Here is a 13,233-nt window from a genome sequence, read left to right on the forward strand (position 1 = left end):
ATAGTAACATGCTGTTGGTTTTAAGTGAGCATGCTCGGAAAGACAGGAAGGTTTAACAGAGGCTTGGCAGGTTGCCAATGGAGGTTTGCCAGATGCTTTGAAATGGGCTGTCTTTCTTTTCCTTTCATGTAATGTCTGATTTTTATGTGGAAGAGAATGTAAGTAGTGTTGTATAACCCTGCGGATGCTATGCCGTAAGAGGGAAAGCAGATATTTGCAAGTCAGGCTGAAAAATGTCCAGACACGGTACTGATTAAGTAGAAGGGGAATCTAACCATTTTGCATTTGAAAGAAAATGCAGCATATAGGTAAGAATTGTTGTTGTTGTTTTTTCCCCATATATTAGTTATCTTGATTGCCAAAATTGGGATTAAATAAGAATTTTAGGTATTGACGATATGGCTGATGTGATGGGACTCATAACCTAGCGTAATTCTTTCTTGTAAAAAAGACAGTGGGAATCTATTTTTAGAAAATCAGATGAAGGCTATTTTTCTGAAAAATACGTAGAGATTTTGAAATTAAAATGATAAGACAGTTTGGCAAATTCAGAATTTGAAGTCAGTGTTAAATGTGATTTTGTGTCTTATCTGTATTTATTTATAGATTATGTTTTCAGGCCACATTTTCAGGGTGTGAACTGTTACAGTCTGTGGTTTTTGCTTTTGCTTTGTTAATTAATATTAGTTGGGATCCTGTATTGCCAAATACTGGAAAAAAAGATTAGTCTCTATTATTACTAATACTTTTAATTGGTGTCCTTTTCACAATGTATTTTCCTTTCCTCCCCCCTCCTAAACAACCTGAAATTTTAGACAAAGAGGGTAAAAAGAGCTTTGTAGTAAGATTGGAGAGGGTGGCTATAAAATCTAAGTAAATATTATTCTTATAAATAGTAATTTCATAAACATTATAATATTTGATTGAAGGTGAATATACATTAGTAATAAAGAATGAGGAGCAGAGGCAAAGCTCTGTTACCTATATTTGCTGGGAATTAGTAAAGAAATTTAAAAAGGTAAGGACCGTTTTAAGGAAAGTATCTTCTTAAAATACATTATTTAAATTATGAACCTGTTAAAATTAAGTGAACCAGGATGCTTTTCATTTCCTGAAAAATAACAGCAGAATTACAAAATTTAGGCATTGATTTAGATGATGATTATTTTAAATTATTTTTCACAAAGCTAGTTTCCTAGAATATACTTTATTAAATTACTTGATAGAAACTAATTTTTCTTTTTCTTCTGGCCAAACAGGTAAATTCTCTTGAGTGGGATTTTGGTTGCTTTAGGAAAAAAGGCAGCTGCATTTCTTGCCCTTAGATTTTAAGGTTCAGTTGCTGAATCATTGTAACTTGTCTTGAACACTCATTTTCTTTTACATTTAATACACTGATAAACTGAAAAACACTTTAATCTACTTACAGAAAAGGGAGGGGAAAAGGTTATGGTAGAAGATGAATAAAAATTTGGTAAGCAGGGCCTACCCGGCTTAGTCATTACAGGCCTATACCACATAAGTGAGACTAAGCTATTACATTACTGAAGATCATATTCTTCCCAAAACATAATGATACTGCTGTGCTTTTCATGCAGATTTAATACAGCCTACAATGATTAGAAAGATATTTTATAACATTCTGTAAAGTACTGTAACAATACTTTAGCCTGTCATTTGGTGTTTGTAGTATGGAAAGAAATTCTATGCAGTAAAATCATACAGGTGTTAGATACTTCTGCAGTATTTATGGGCAGTGGACATTGCTTTTAAATATGATGTTTTGAGTGCCCTAACATAGGAGGTTTGAGATTTAATGGCTTTACCATAGAGGAGCATCTTTTTTATTTAGTATTATTTTGAATTACTAGGCATTAATAGTTTAGGATCTGAATATAGGAAATACATTTCATGCTATAACTAGGTGAGAAAAGACTTGAGAATCCGAGAGGAAGTTTTTATCTATATTAATGGCTTTAAGTTTTAACTAATGGATAATTGTGTTGAAAAAAGCCCTGGAGAATATTTTTGTGGATATTCCTTAAAAGTCTTTTATTAAGAAAATTTTATGTTAGAAAGTAAGTAATGATTTGTCTTTTGAACTTTGAAATTGATTAGAAAGTCCGTGTAAATATAAGTTAATGATGTGAATTGTTCATTGACTCCTGACATACATTCACTTTTGGGATGATGTAGGAGAGCTCTCTATAATGGACAGTTGGTTGGATGACTGAATCTCAGGAGAAATTTGGCTAGTCTAGCTTTTCATCCTTTTTAATTCATGGAGATAGATAGATATAGATATAGATATAGATATATATAATGTTTAAATCAAGTGTTATTTGTGCCTACTAATTTATGCCTTTTTGTAGATTAATTGTAAAAGTTTTTGTTAGTGTTCACTCAAAATATCTTTGGGTCCAAATTTGCAGTATGCAAATTTACATGCTTAGTAAAAAAAACAAACCAAACTCACTGCTGTCCAGTCGCATCCGACTCATAGCGACTCCTCCTTGGGTTTCCAAGGACATAGATGGCCCAACCTTCCTTCTAAGGAGTGGCTGGTGGGTTTGAACCTCCAGCCTTCTGGTTAGCAGTCAGATGCTTTAGGCACTACGCTGCCAGAGCTCCCACATGCATAATAAGTCCTTGATAATTCAGTAAAATGTGCTAAGTTGGTAAAATTTAAAGAAAATTTTCATTGTAATTTTAATATTTTAGGTTCATCTAATAGCTTCAACTGCCAACCAAGTGTTTTTAAGCAGACTCTATATAAAGTCAGCCTTCAATGAATAATGGAGACTTTAGCTTGCATTAAAATAGAACAGCTTATTTGCTAAAGTCTTAAAGTTCAGCCTCTTAAACAAGCAAACATTAATGAAGACTATACATTTGCACACATAATATTTTTAAAAATGGGAGTGAATTTTAGGAAAACACTTCTTATTCCAGAGTATTTTATAGTTGTGGTAGTTTGAGAGAGTTGACGGAATTGATAGCATCTAGACCACATCTTGCACTTTTTCAAGTGGGGAAAAAATTTTCTATTATCAGTTAACACTGATGTAATACCAGAGGCATGTAATTATTTTAGGCAAGTTGTTAAACTGTTTTCTGAAATTACAAAACAGTATCTTAATACATAATGAATATGTCATGGCATTTTATATTGTCCCTGAATTTTTTTCTAAATGTACAACAGGGAAGAATGGTACCACTCTACATTTTATGATATTTAAATTTCATTGGGACTTCAATACCCAGTGAAATCTAGCCCCACTGACCTCCAATTACAGAAGAATAGGAACTTAGATAGGTGAGAACATATTTAAATAAACCCCATCTTCGACTCTCCTTCCCTCAAGATACAGTTGAAAATACATTGTCCTTTTCTGTGAAACCAATCCCTTAATTTGTGCCTTGGCTCTTCCTCCCTTCTGCCTTTCAGAAAAATCTTAGGCTGTCATCTATCTCTTCTCCTTTCAGCATAACCTCTTTTTTTTTTTTTTTTTTTAATTGTATCCTTCCCATCAGCTTTTTGAAACTGCTCACATCTCTCCCAACCTTTGGACAGTCATATTTTCCCCTCCAAATCCTCTTTCTTCCCCTTTATGGCCAAATTGTTGAGTCGTATATACTATTTTGTTTCCTGATGTCCAATTTGCACCATAGTGTGGCTTGTACTCCCGTTACAGCTAAAACAATTTTACTAAGATCACCAGTGACCTCCAACAAGTTTTTGTGCTAAATCCCAAAATTTTTTGTCTTGATCTCATTTAAATACTTAGTAGTGCTCAGCACCTTTGACTTGGCATCCATGACATAACATTTTTTCTGGTGTACTTCCTGTGTAAATGGTAACATGATTCCAAATCTATATCTGCATCAAAGATGCCTTTTCTTAGCTCTAGACATTTATTTCAAACTGCTTATAGAGGATTTCTTCTTGTCTTATAAGCACTCAGCCTCGATACGTGCAAGAAAGCCAAAATCAAACCCATCCCTATTGAGTCAGTTTTGACTCATAGCAACCCTATAGGACAAAGTAAAACTGCCCCATAGGATTTCTAAGGCTATAAGTCTTTTCTGAGGCAGACTGCTGCCTTTTTCTCTCAAGGAGTGGCTGGTGGATTTGAACTGCTTACCTTTCATTTAGCAGCCAGGTACTTAACCACTGCACTTCAAGGCTCCATAGCTGGAAGATTGCATTCATTGTTATCCCCCAACCCTATCTTTTCCCTAAGACATTTATTTCAACTTGTCTTTTTGAGGATTTCCAACTCAAACCAACCTAAGCCAGATATGTGAAATTCATCTTGACAGCCCTCTTCTCTCTGTATCCAATAAGACACCAAATCCATTCTCTCTAGTTTTCAAATTTGTCCACTTCCCTCAGTTTCTGCTCGCTATCCCCCTAATTCAAGGCACTATCCTTTTACCTGGACTAATAGAACAGCATCCTAACTAGCATGATTGCCCCTCTTCCAGTCTATTCTGTGTACTGTAACTAAAGTGTATTTTAAAAAATCTAAACTGGATCATATCATTCTCCCTTGGAAGGAAGATGAGGCAATCTATTTCCGTAGTGATACTGCCTCAGAAACGCAAGGAGGGGTCACTATGAGTCGGGTCCAACTCGACGGCACATAACAACAACAGAATAAAAGAAAAAATTAGACTTTTTTTTTTTTAAAACAGAAAATATAAATGTGATTCCTCTAGGAATAACATAATTTTCGGGCCCAGAAGTAGTTATAGTTTTTAGTCTCTTAGATTGAAGCATTTCTAAAATGTATTGCATAATGCCATCTCTTTGTAAAAATAGTATACTGAACATTATTTGACTCAAGATTTAATTGTAGTATTGTAATATATTGCTCTTAGCCTTTACACCAAATGACCTATGCCTATGAGGGCTGTGAATTTTTTTTTTCCCTGATTTTTTCCTTCTAAAATCTAGATTGCCAGCTGTCAATTTTTACATATGATAACTTTTCCTGGACAGTTTTTTAGAATTGTTTGGGATTGGCATACTGTTACCCTAGGAAGTCAGTTTGGCATATGGATCACCTGAGTTACCAGACTTTTTTTTGTTTGATTTCTTCTTTCTTTTTTAAGTTTTGTTTGCATATTTCATTAAGATGTTCTAACAACAAAATATATCTGTGTACCAGAGCATGCATCATCATTAAGATGTCTTTCGTTATACCACAGCTAAAATATTTAGCTTTTGTGAAGATATAAATAAGTAAAGATGATCACACAATAATTTTGTTTGTTCTTAGAGATTTAATGTAGTTTTTTTTTTTTTTTTAAGTAAGACTGTTAATTTAATCCTAAGAATAGTGCATGAAAATATCTCTATATTCTATCTATCTATAGCTACACATTTTAGGAGTGAAGAAGCAGACACTTAGGTTACACAAGGTTTCACAGACTTTGAAGAAAAATTTCTCTCCACTAGATTATAATGATATATGTAAGCAGAGGATGTCAGTTTGTTTTTTCTTTTTCTTTTCCTACCTGTACGAATAAATACCTACCAACTAGCAGCACAGACCTTGGCCCAGACTAAATCTTTATTTTAAATAGCTGCTGAACAAATGGATAAATGTAGGCTCGCTCTCTCTCTCTCTCCATATATATATATGTATATATATACATGAAATTACTATTTGAAACAAGATGTTAGAAGGTTTATTGTAAGGTTCTAGAAAGAACTAAGAACTGTGGAAGAAACTATGGAATAAGGTATCTGACTTCCCTTCATAATACCTGTCTTTTCTCAGGCAGTGCACTCTGTAGGCAATTCCATTTTCTTACATAAGTTTGTGAGTTTATAAATTAATTCATTTTGATTTCAGTCACTCGGGGATAGTGTACTGTGCTTGCAATAAAAGTTTTTTCCCTCCTGTGTCTTTTCCCCTTCAGTGAATTTTCTGTAGATACTGTTCTAAAGCATAAAAGGTTCTAACTGTAAACCCTTTTAATGCCTTCTAGCATTTGTAGGGTATAAGTCTAGCTTTTTATTGTAGACCTTTCTAAGTCTGGCCCTTTATGATTTGACCCATGCCTGCCTTTTTTATTCTCCCCTCCACTATTCTCCAGCAATATGGATGGAACTTCTTTTAGCTCTGCAATAACATTTCATAAGGAGCTCTGGTGGTGTGTTGCCTAAGGCATTTGACTGCTAACCAGAAGGTTGGTCGTTCAAACCCACCAGCCACTACACAGAAGGAAGATGGGGCAATCTACTTCCGTAAAGATTTACCACCTTGGAAACCCAATGAGGGATTGCGATGAGTTGGAATAAACTTGATGGTAGTGGGTTTGGTTTTTTGGATAACATTCTATAAAATGTTGCTCAGAAGTTGCTTGTTGATGTGTGAGGTGTATTACATTGAATATCCTCTGTGATGCCCATTTCCTTTATTAAATATAATAAGGAAAATGAAATGAAAATTTTAAAAATTTCAGAAAGTAGGTAAATAATAAATAATAGCTGAGATTTTAAAAACCCAGCAGACTTCCATATAGGAACAAAGAATACTCTAGGTGAATTAAAGTGGTTGGATATGGCTTACAAATCCTCTGTGCATTTACCTTAGTAAGTTTTTTTTTTGTTTTAAATAACATTTTTAAAAAATTGAGTGAGGCTGTTTAATACTTTTAAATTCAAAATTGTATGCAAAAAAGTATAAGCAGCTACCAGTATAATTGTTCTTTTGTGTTAGTCTTCTGGCTCTCATGTGCCCTTAGAGCCATTCTGATGAAATGGCCCTTAGAGAAATTCTGATGAATTTCTTACATTACTTACCTTTCCTGAGTGGAGCTTCCAGGGCACTGCCTCTGCTCTGACCAGCTGCTTGGAGTTGCTCACACCAGCCCTGATGATTGGCCCTGCCACCTATCCTAAAACTTCCCCTTCCCCTTAGAGTGATCTGCCAATTTCGAGACTCCTCCTGCTGGTGCCTTGCTCAGCTCTTTTTTTTTTTTTTTTTTTTTTAAATGGAAGTGGTAGAGGAGTACTCAACTACCAGCCAAAAAGTTGGTGGTTCAAACCCATACAGAAGCACTTTGGAAGCCAGGCCTGGTGATCTATTTCTAAAAGGTCACAGCTGAGGAAACCCTTTGGCGCAGTTCTACTCTGCACACATGGAGTCTCCAGGAGTCAGAATCGACTCTGTGGTAAGTGTAAGTCTGAGATGACTCCATGGCAGCCAACAACGAGAGAGTGGAGGAGAGGAGGTCAAAGGGTTGTAAGAGATAATGACAGAGGAGGTGGCATAGCTTGTGGTAGAGTGTCAGGGATGGGGTGAATATTAGGAAGAGTGAATGAAGCTATTTTTGTCCAAAATAACTTTATTTCACCAAAAACAGTACTTTGGTATTGAAAAATAACTCTAGTGTACTGGAATACCCCTCCTCCCCCCCCCAAAAGTGGGGAAGCTTGTGTAATCATTGGTAGCTTGTTAAAGATACCTGTAGGGGTTCTTAAAGAGATGAAATACCCATCAACAAAGGATGTGTACCTTAATACACAATACAGGGAAACAACGAATAACAAGTTTAGTTACACCCTTCCCCACTCTGAAAATGTCAGTTTTTGTGGCTCTAGTCTGTTCAGTGCTAAGGGACTTATCACAGTCCACTCCTTAGAACTGTGTACAAGTTAATGGATCTGAGGGGCTTTGTGTATATATTATATGTCTTTCAGTGACATATATTTTGACAATTTGGATATTTTTTATGTTCTGGATAGTGGAGCTGCTAGCTGAATAAGTCAGTAGCTTAGCAAAACCAAGGTATTTTCTGATTAAAAAGAATAAATAAATTGTATTATCTCCAACATTTTTTACTAGAATTTGTGCTGTTTCTCAGTGAATAATCATTGATTTTTCAGATTAATTTGGGAAAAGAATAAGTAGAATTCCAGGCAGGCGGTATCTGCCACAACCTGTATCTTAAGAATATCCTCTGCCATTCTTACTTCATCTCTCTTTTCTTGGACTCCTATTACATTTACATTATCATTAATATCAGCCCTTAGACTTAATGAATGTGAAATGGTCCAAGAAAATTTTCTTGCCCGATTTATTTTCGGTGGTGTTTTTAGTCACATAATAAAGTATCTAAACTACATGCCAGTCATAAGAGATAAACTATGAGTAAAATACATGCCAGTCATAAGAGATAAACTATGAGTAAAATGGGAGCTCTGGTAGCATAGTGGCTAAGACACTTGACTGCTAACCAGAAGGCTGGCAGTTCAAACCCACCAGCCACTCCTTGGAAGGAAGATGGGGCAATCTTCTTCCGTAGTGATACAGCCTCGGAAACCCAAGGAGGGGTCGCTATGAGTCGGGTCCGACTCGACGGCACATAACAACAACAATGAGTAAAATAAGCATTGTCCCTAACCTCATAGGAATTACTGAGTGGTGGCACAGTGCCTAAGGTGTCTGATTGCTCACCAGAAGGTTGGCAATTCAAACCCACCAGGCACTCCACAGAAGGAAGACTGGGCAGTCTACTTCAGTAAAGATTTACCACCTCAGAACCCCAGTGGGGGTCTCTGTGAGTCAGAATCAACTGGATGGCAGTGAATTTGTTTTTTTGGTTCATTATGTTGGATCTTTGAAGACTACAAGTATGAATATAATTTAAATTAAACAAAAAATGTCAATATTAACCCGTCTCTCTCTTTCCCCACCACTCCCATCCTCTTGCCAAAGGGTAACCTTTCCATCACCAAAAGGCAAGACTAATTTAGTGTTTCATCCTCCTTGTGGACTGTTGTAATAGCTTCCCTTTCCCTCTAGTCTAGCAGACAAAGTTCTTTGTTCTTGTCAAAGAACTTTTTTAAACACAAATCTGATCAAATTCTTCTTTCTTCTTTCTCTCTCTCAAAAGTCAACTCTACCCAGAGTATCAAGTTCAGAATCTTTAGCGTAATGTTAAAAAGTTAGTTCCTAATCCCATACTACCTTTGCAGCCTCATGCTTATACTGTTTGCTCTTGCTCCAAGGCTGTCTGCTGTTCGCATATTGAGGCTTTCCTTAATATTACCACCACTACTCCATCCCCAGTAGAACCATTCATTCCTTCACATTGCATCTGTATTCTTTTGTATATTTACAACATTTACCACGCTGTTCTATATCAGCTTGTTTTATACTTCTCTACCTCCCACTGGACTCAGAGCATCAAAAGTAGAAGGTAACATGTCTTCATTTTTGTTCGTAACACGTTTGCACAGTCCTTGACTCATAGTAGTCATCAGTAAACGTTTGAATTTCATTTGAAGGCATAGTGCCTGAAGTCAGAACATTCGTAAGCTGTTAGGATGAATGGATGAATTAACAGATAGACAGATTCATCCATTTGTAATACTTCTGGAACTAAAAAGCTTAAGGCCATGGAATCACTTCTGACTCATAGTAACCCCCACTGGGTTTCCAAGGCTGTAAATATTTACGAAGCAGACCACCTCATCTTTCTTCCATGGTGCAGCTGGTGGGTTCAAACTGCTTCCAACCTTGTGGTTAGCAGCCAAATGCGTTAACCACTATACCACCAGCGCTTCTTAGAGGATATAAATATGTTTTCCCTACCGAAAGCCCTTAAAATTAATATATTAAATTATTCTGGGGCTGTTGCATTAAGTTTTTTTTTTAGTTAACTCATTTACCACTGTTTTAGTAACCTTGTAAAAAGCAGGATTTTTGAACTCGTATAGGGAAATAACAGCCATCTCTTGATTTAAGCACTAAGTAATGACCCCTACTAACTCTGTAGTGATTATTAACTCTGTGAATTGCTGATTTTTGTCTTAGTGTATGTTCAACTTAAATTTCTTTACATGGGTAAAACTGAAAATACTCCGAGATTATAAATCATTCTGAACTAATATACTAAAAGAAAAATAAAAGGTGTATGCTAAAAGATCATACTCCTTTTCACTTGATCAAGGAGCCTTGGTTGTGGAATGGTTAATGCACTTGGCTGCTAACCACAAGGTTAGTGGTTTGAATGCACCAGTAGTTCTGTGGAAGAAAAATGAGGCAGTCTGCTTCCCTAAAGATTTACAGCCTTGGAAACCCTATGGGACAGTTCTACTCTGTCCTCATAGGGTCACAGTCACTATGAGTCAAAAAATCACCTCGACGGCAGTGAGTTTGAGGGTTTTTTCCCCTTTGATCACTTCATGCTTTTTTTTATTATATATTTTAAACAATTATATGTATTTTTAGTCTGGCTGTTTGTTGTTGTTAGGTGCCGTCGAGTCATCTCCGACTCATAGCGACCCCATGCACAGCAGAACGAAACACTGCCCGGTTCTGTGCCAGCTCGGCGATCCTTGCTATACCTGAGCCCATCGTTGTAGCCACTGTGTCAACCCATCTCGTTGAGGGTCTTCCCCTCCTTCGTTGACCGTCTACTTTACCAAGCAGTATGGCTATATTATTAGCTATTAAAATCTTTGAAGGATAGGTGATTTTAAAGGGCCAATTGTCATGCCTCTAGACAGTCAGTATTCAGTGTTTATTGCCTGTCGTTGCCTTTGCTTTAGATGTGGCTTTGAAAAACAGAATCTAAATTTGTTTTAGAATATCCAATAAACATACAATAGTAGTAATCTGAAATTATGATAATTTACATGGAAGAAACATATATTTTTTTTTTTTTTAGTATTGCTAAACCTTTAAAAGTTTTCCTGAATATTTTGTTAAAACCATAATCAATGTGTTTGAGTAAAGATGATAAGACCATGGCAGCATAATTAGGGTTATATGATTAGTAAAAAGTAACAGTTAAATTAAACAAGTATTTTTAGAAATATTTGTTTTTCTGGGAAAATTTCCATTAGCTTTTTTTTAGGAACTGAATTAAAAATTGTTCCATTTTCCTTCTCATTGCTGTAATTTCAGAGGTTGCAAAGTCAATCACAGAGACCATGTGGGAGAGGCAAATGAGAAGAGCATGGGAATGTGAGATAAAAGGGGTGAAAGGATCTGAGACAAAACAAAATTTATATGAATTTCTTTAAAACACTGTGCTGTCCAATCAAAAACTATGCTACTGAGACTTTGCAACCTTTTTATACTTATTAATAAAACCTTTTTATAGTTTATAGTCATTCAGAAATAACAAGAACTTTGCTTTTGTGTGTAGATTATTTCTACATAATAAATACATTTGGTCATTATTGTGCTCATCTACCAATATATTTATATGGACTACATGATATTTTGGTGAGGTTTTTTTTTTTTAAATAAATAAATAAATAAATAAGGTGAAAACATAACATCCCCACCCCTTGCTAAGTCTTTTCCTCCTAGCTAGTCTCAGTCCCCACAAGGTAATTCAGGGTAGCTTTAAGTGATAAATGGGGAGAATGGTAGAGATAGTATATGTTGACAGTTCCATCAAATCAACTGAATTAAAATATGACTAAATATCTGGCATTGTAGGATTTTGAGAAAATTCAGATTTTCCAATTTTTTAAAAATTTTATCTCCTTATATTCAATTCACAAAAATGAAAAGCAAAAGGACATTATATTTTTTCCTATCCTATATAATAAATTTATGTATTTTATCTTTACAGCCTGAGGAGGAACTCGATCCTGAAGAGAGGGACAACTTCCTCCAACAGCTTTATAAGTTTATGGAAGACAGAGGTATTTCCATACTAATTAATTCAGTGGTATCTTTTATAGTTTTGCATTTTAGGCTTATGCAGTGTTATTGTTTGTATCATGAGTATATAGATATGGATTTCAAGTAAAGCCTAAGAATTAGTTGCAGCTGACAATAGTTAAATATTTAGAATCAAAACAAACTATTAATATCTACTTTGAGAAGAAATATGGAGAAAAGTAGTGTGAATAAAATTAAATTTAGTTTCTCTGAGACTTAAAAAACTGAAAAATAGTATACTAGAAAGTGACCAATCATAATGTTAATTTGCATACCCTTAATGCTGAGGCGCTCTGGTAGCGTAGTACTTAAGGCTGAAGGCTGGCAGTTTAAACCCACCAAGCACTCCTGAGAAGGAAGGTTGGGCAATCTACTTCTGTAGTGATAGTGTCTCTGAAACCCAAGGAAGGGTCGCTATGAGTCGGATCTGACTCTATGGCAGTGAGTTTGGTTTTTGGAATACTAATGATGCATTTGTGGAAAGTAAACTAGCCTGATATCCCAGGTCTTAACAAATTAAACATAATGTAAGATCAAACCCTATCTGAATAAGATAGGATTTCTGGTAAAGTTAGAAGAAATGAAGCCTCTTAGAGCCAGTTGCTATGGAGTCCGCGTTGACTCATGGAGACCCCATATATGTTAGAGTAGTGCTGTGCCCCATAGGGTTTTCTGTGGCTGATTTTTTTGGAAGTAGATCTCCATCCAGGTCTTTCTTCTGAGGTGCCTGTTGGTGACTTGAGCCTCTAACGTTTTGTTCCACAGTTGAGCGCATTAACCATCTGTGCTACCTAGTGCCTCTTAGTAGCTTTTGTATATTGTCATATTTCTTGATATTACATTAGTCCTGGAAAATCCTCAGATACTGACATTGTGTAGACTTTGGATTTCATACTTCAGATTATTGCTAACAGTCTTGACAGTGGTGTTAAAGCAGGGAAATGGAACCATTCCCTAAAACCTACTGTTTCTGTTGTGCTTACAGAGTGAAAGTGTAGTTTCATTTTACTCAATTCAGTGGCAGTTAGGTCATTTTATTAGTTATAGAACTAAAACACTTAAGCATATAAAGATCCCCCACAACGTTATATAAAGAATATAGAGAATATTTTGTGTTGTCTGGTAATGTAGTGTCCAAGGCATTTGACTCCTAACCAGAAGGCTGGTCGTTCAAACCCACCAGCCACTCCTCGGAAGGAAGGTTGGACAGTCTACTTCCATAGAGATACCACCTTGGAAAGCCAAGGAGGGGTTGCTGTGAGTTGTAATCGACTCGACAGCAGTGAGTTTGCCCTTTTTTTGGTTACACAAGGTTGTTTAAATTTATGCCTCTAATTAGGGGGAAATTTGGGGAATTACAGGGTGATAGTTTTGTTTTCAAATTAAAATTTTTCATTTAAGTAAGTGTTTTATTTCTACTCTCTAACATTAAAAAGGTACTCCAATCAACAAACCACCTGTTCTGGGCTATAAAGATCTCAATCTCTTCAAACTCTTCAGGCTGGTTTATCATCAGGGTGGATGTGACAAT

The 13,233-nt window shown here is 35.8% G+C and overlaps 1 protein-coding gene across 1 annotated transcript in view; it reads left to right on the forward strand.

Moving 5' to 3' along the window:
- ARID4A (AT-rich interaction domain 4A) overlaps positions 1–13,233 on the forward strand; it is an 86,282-nt gene that overhangs the window by 37,682 nt on the left and 35,367 nt on the right. The window contains exons 11-12 of the mRNA XM_007951886.2: positions 11,611–11,683; positions 13,139–13,233. Coding sequence (XP_007950077.1) covers positions 11,611–11,683; positions 13,139–13,233 — 168 coding nt within the window. The remainder of the gene's footprint in view (positions 1–11,610; positions 11,684–13,138) is intronic.

Source organism: Orycteropus afer, unplaced genomic scaffold (assembly GCF_000298275.1).
Source record: "Orycteropus afer afer isolate SDZICR_OR568_19922 unplaced genomic scaffold, OryAfe1.0 scaffold00314, whole genome shotgun sequence".
NCBI lineage: Eukaryota > Metazoa > Chordata > Mammalia > Tubulidentata > Orycteropodidae > Orycteropus > Orycteropus afer.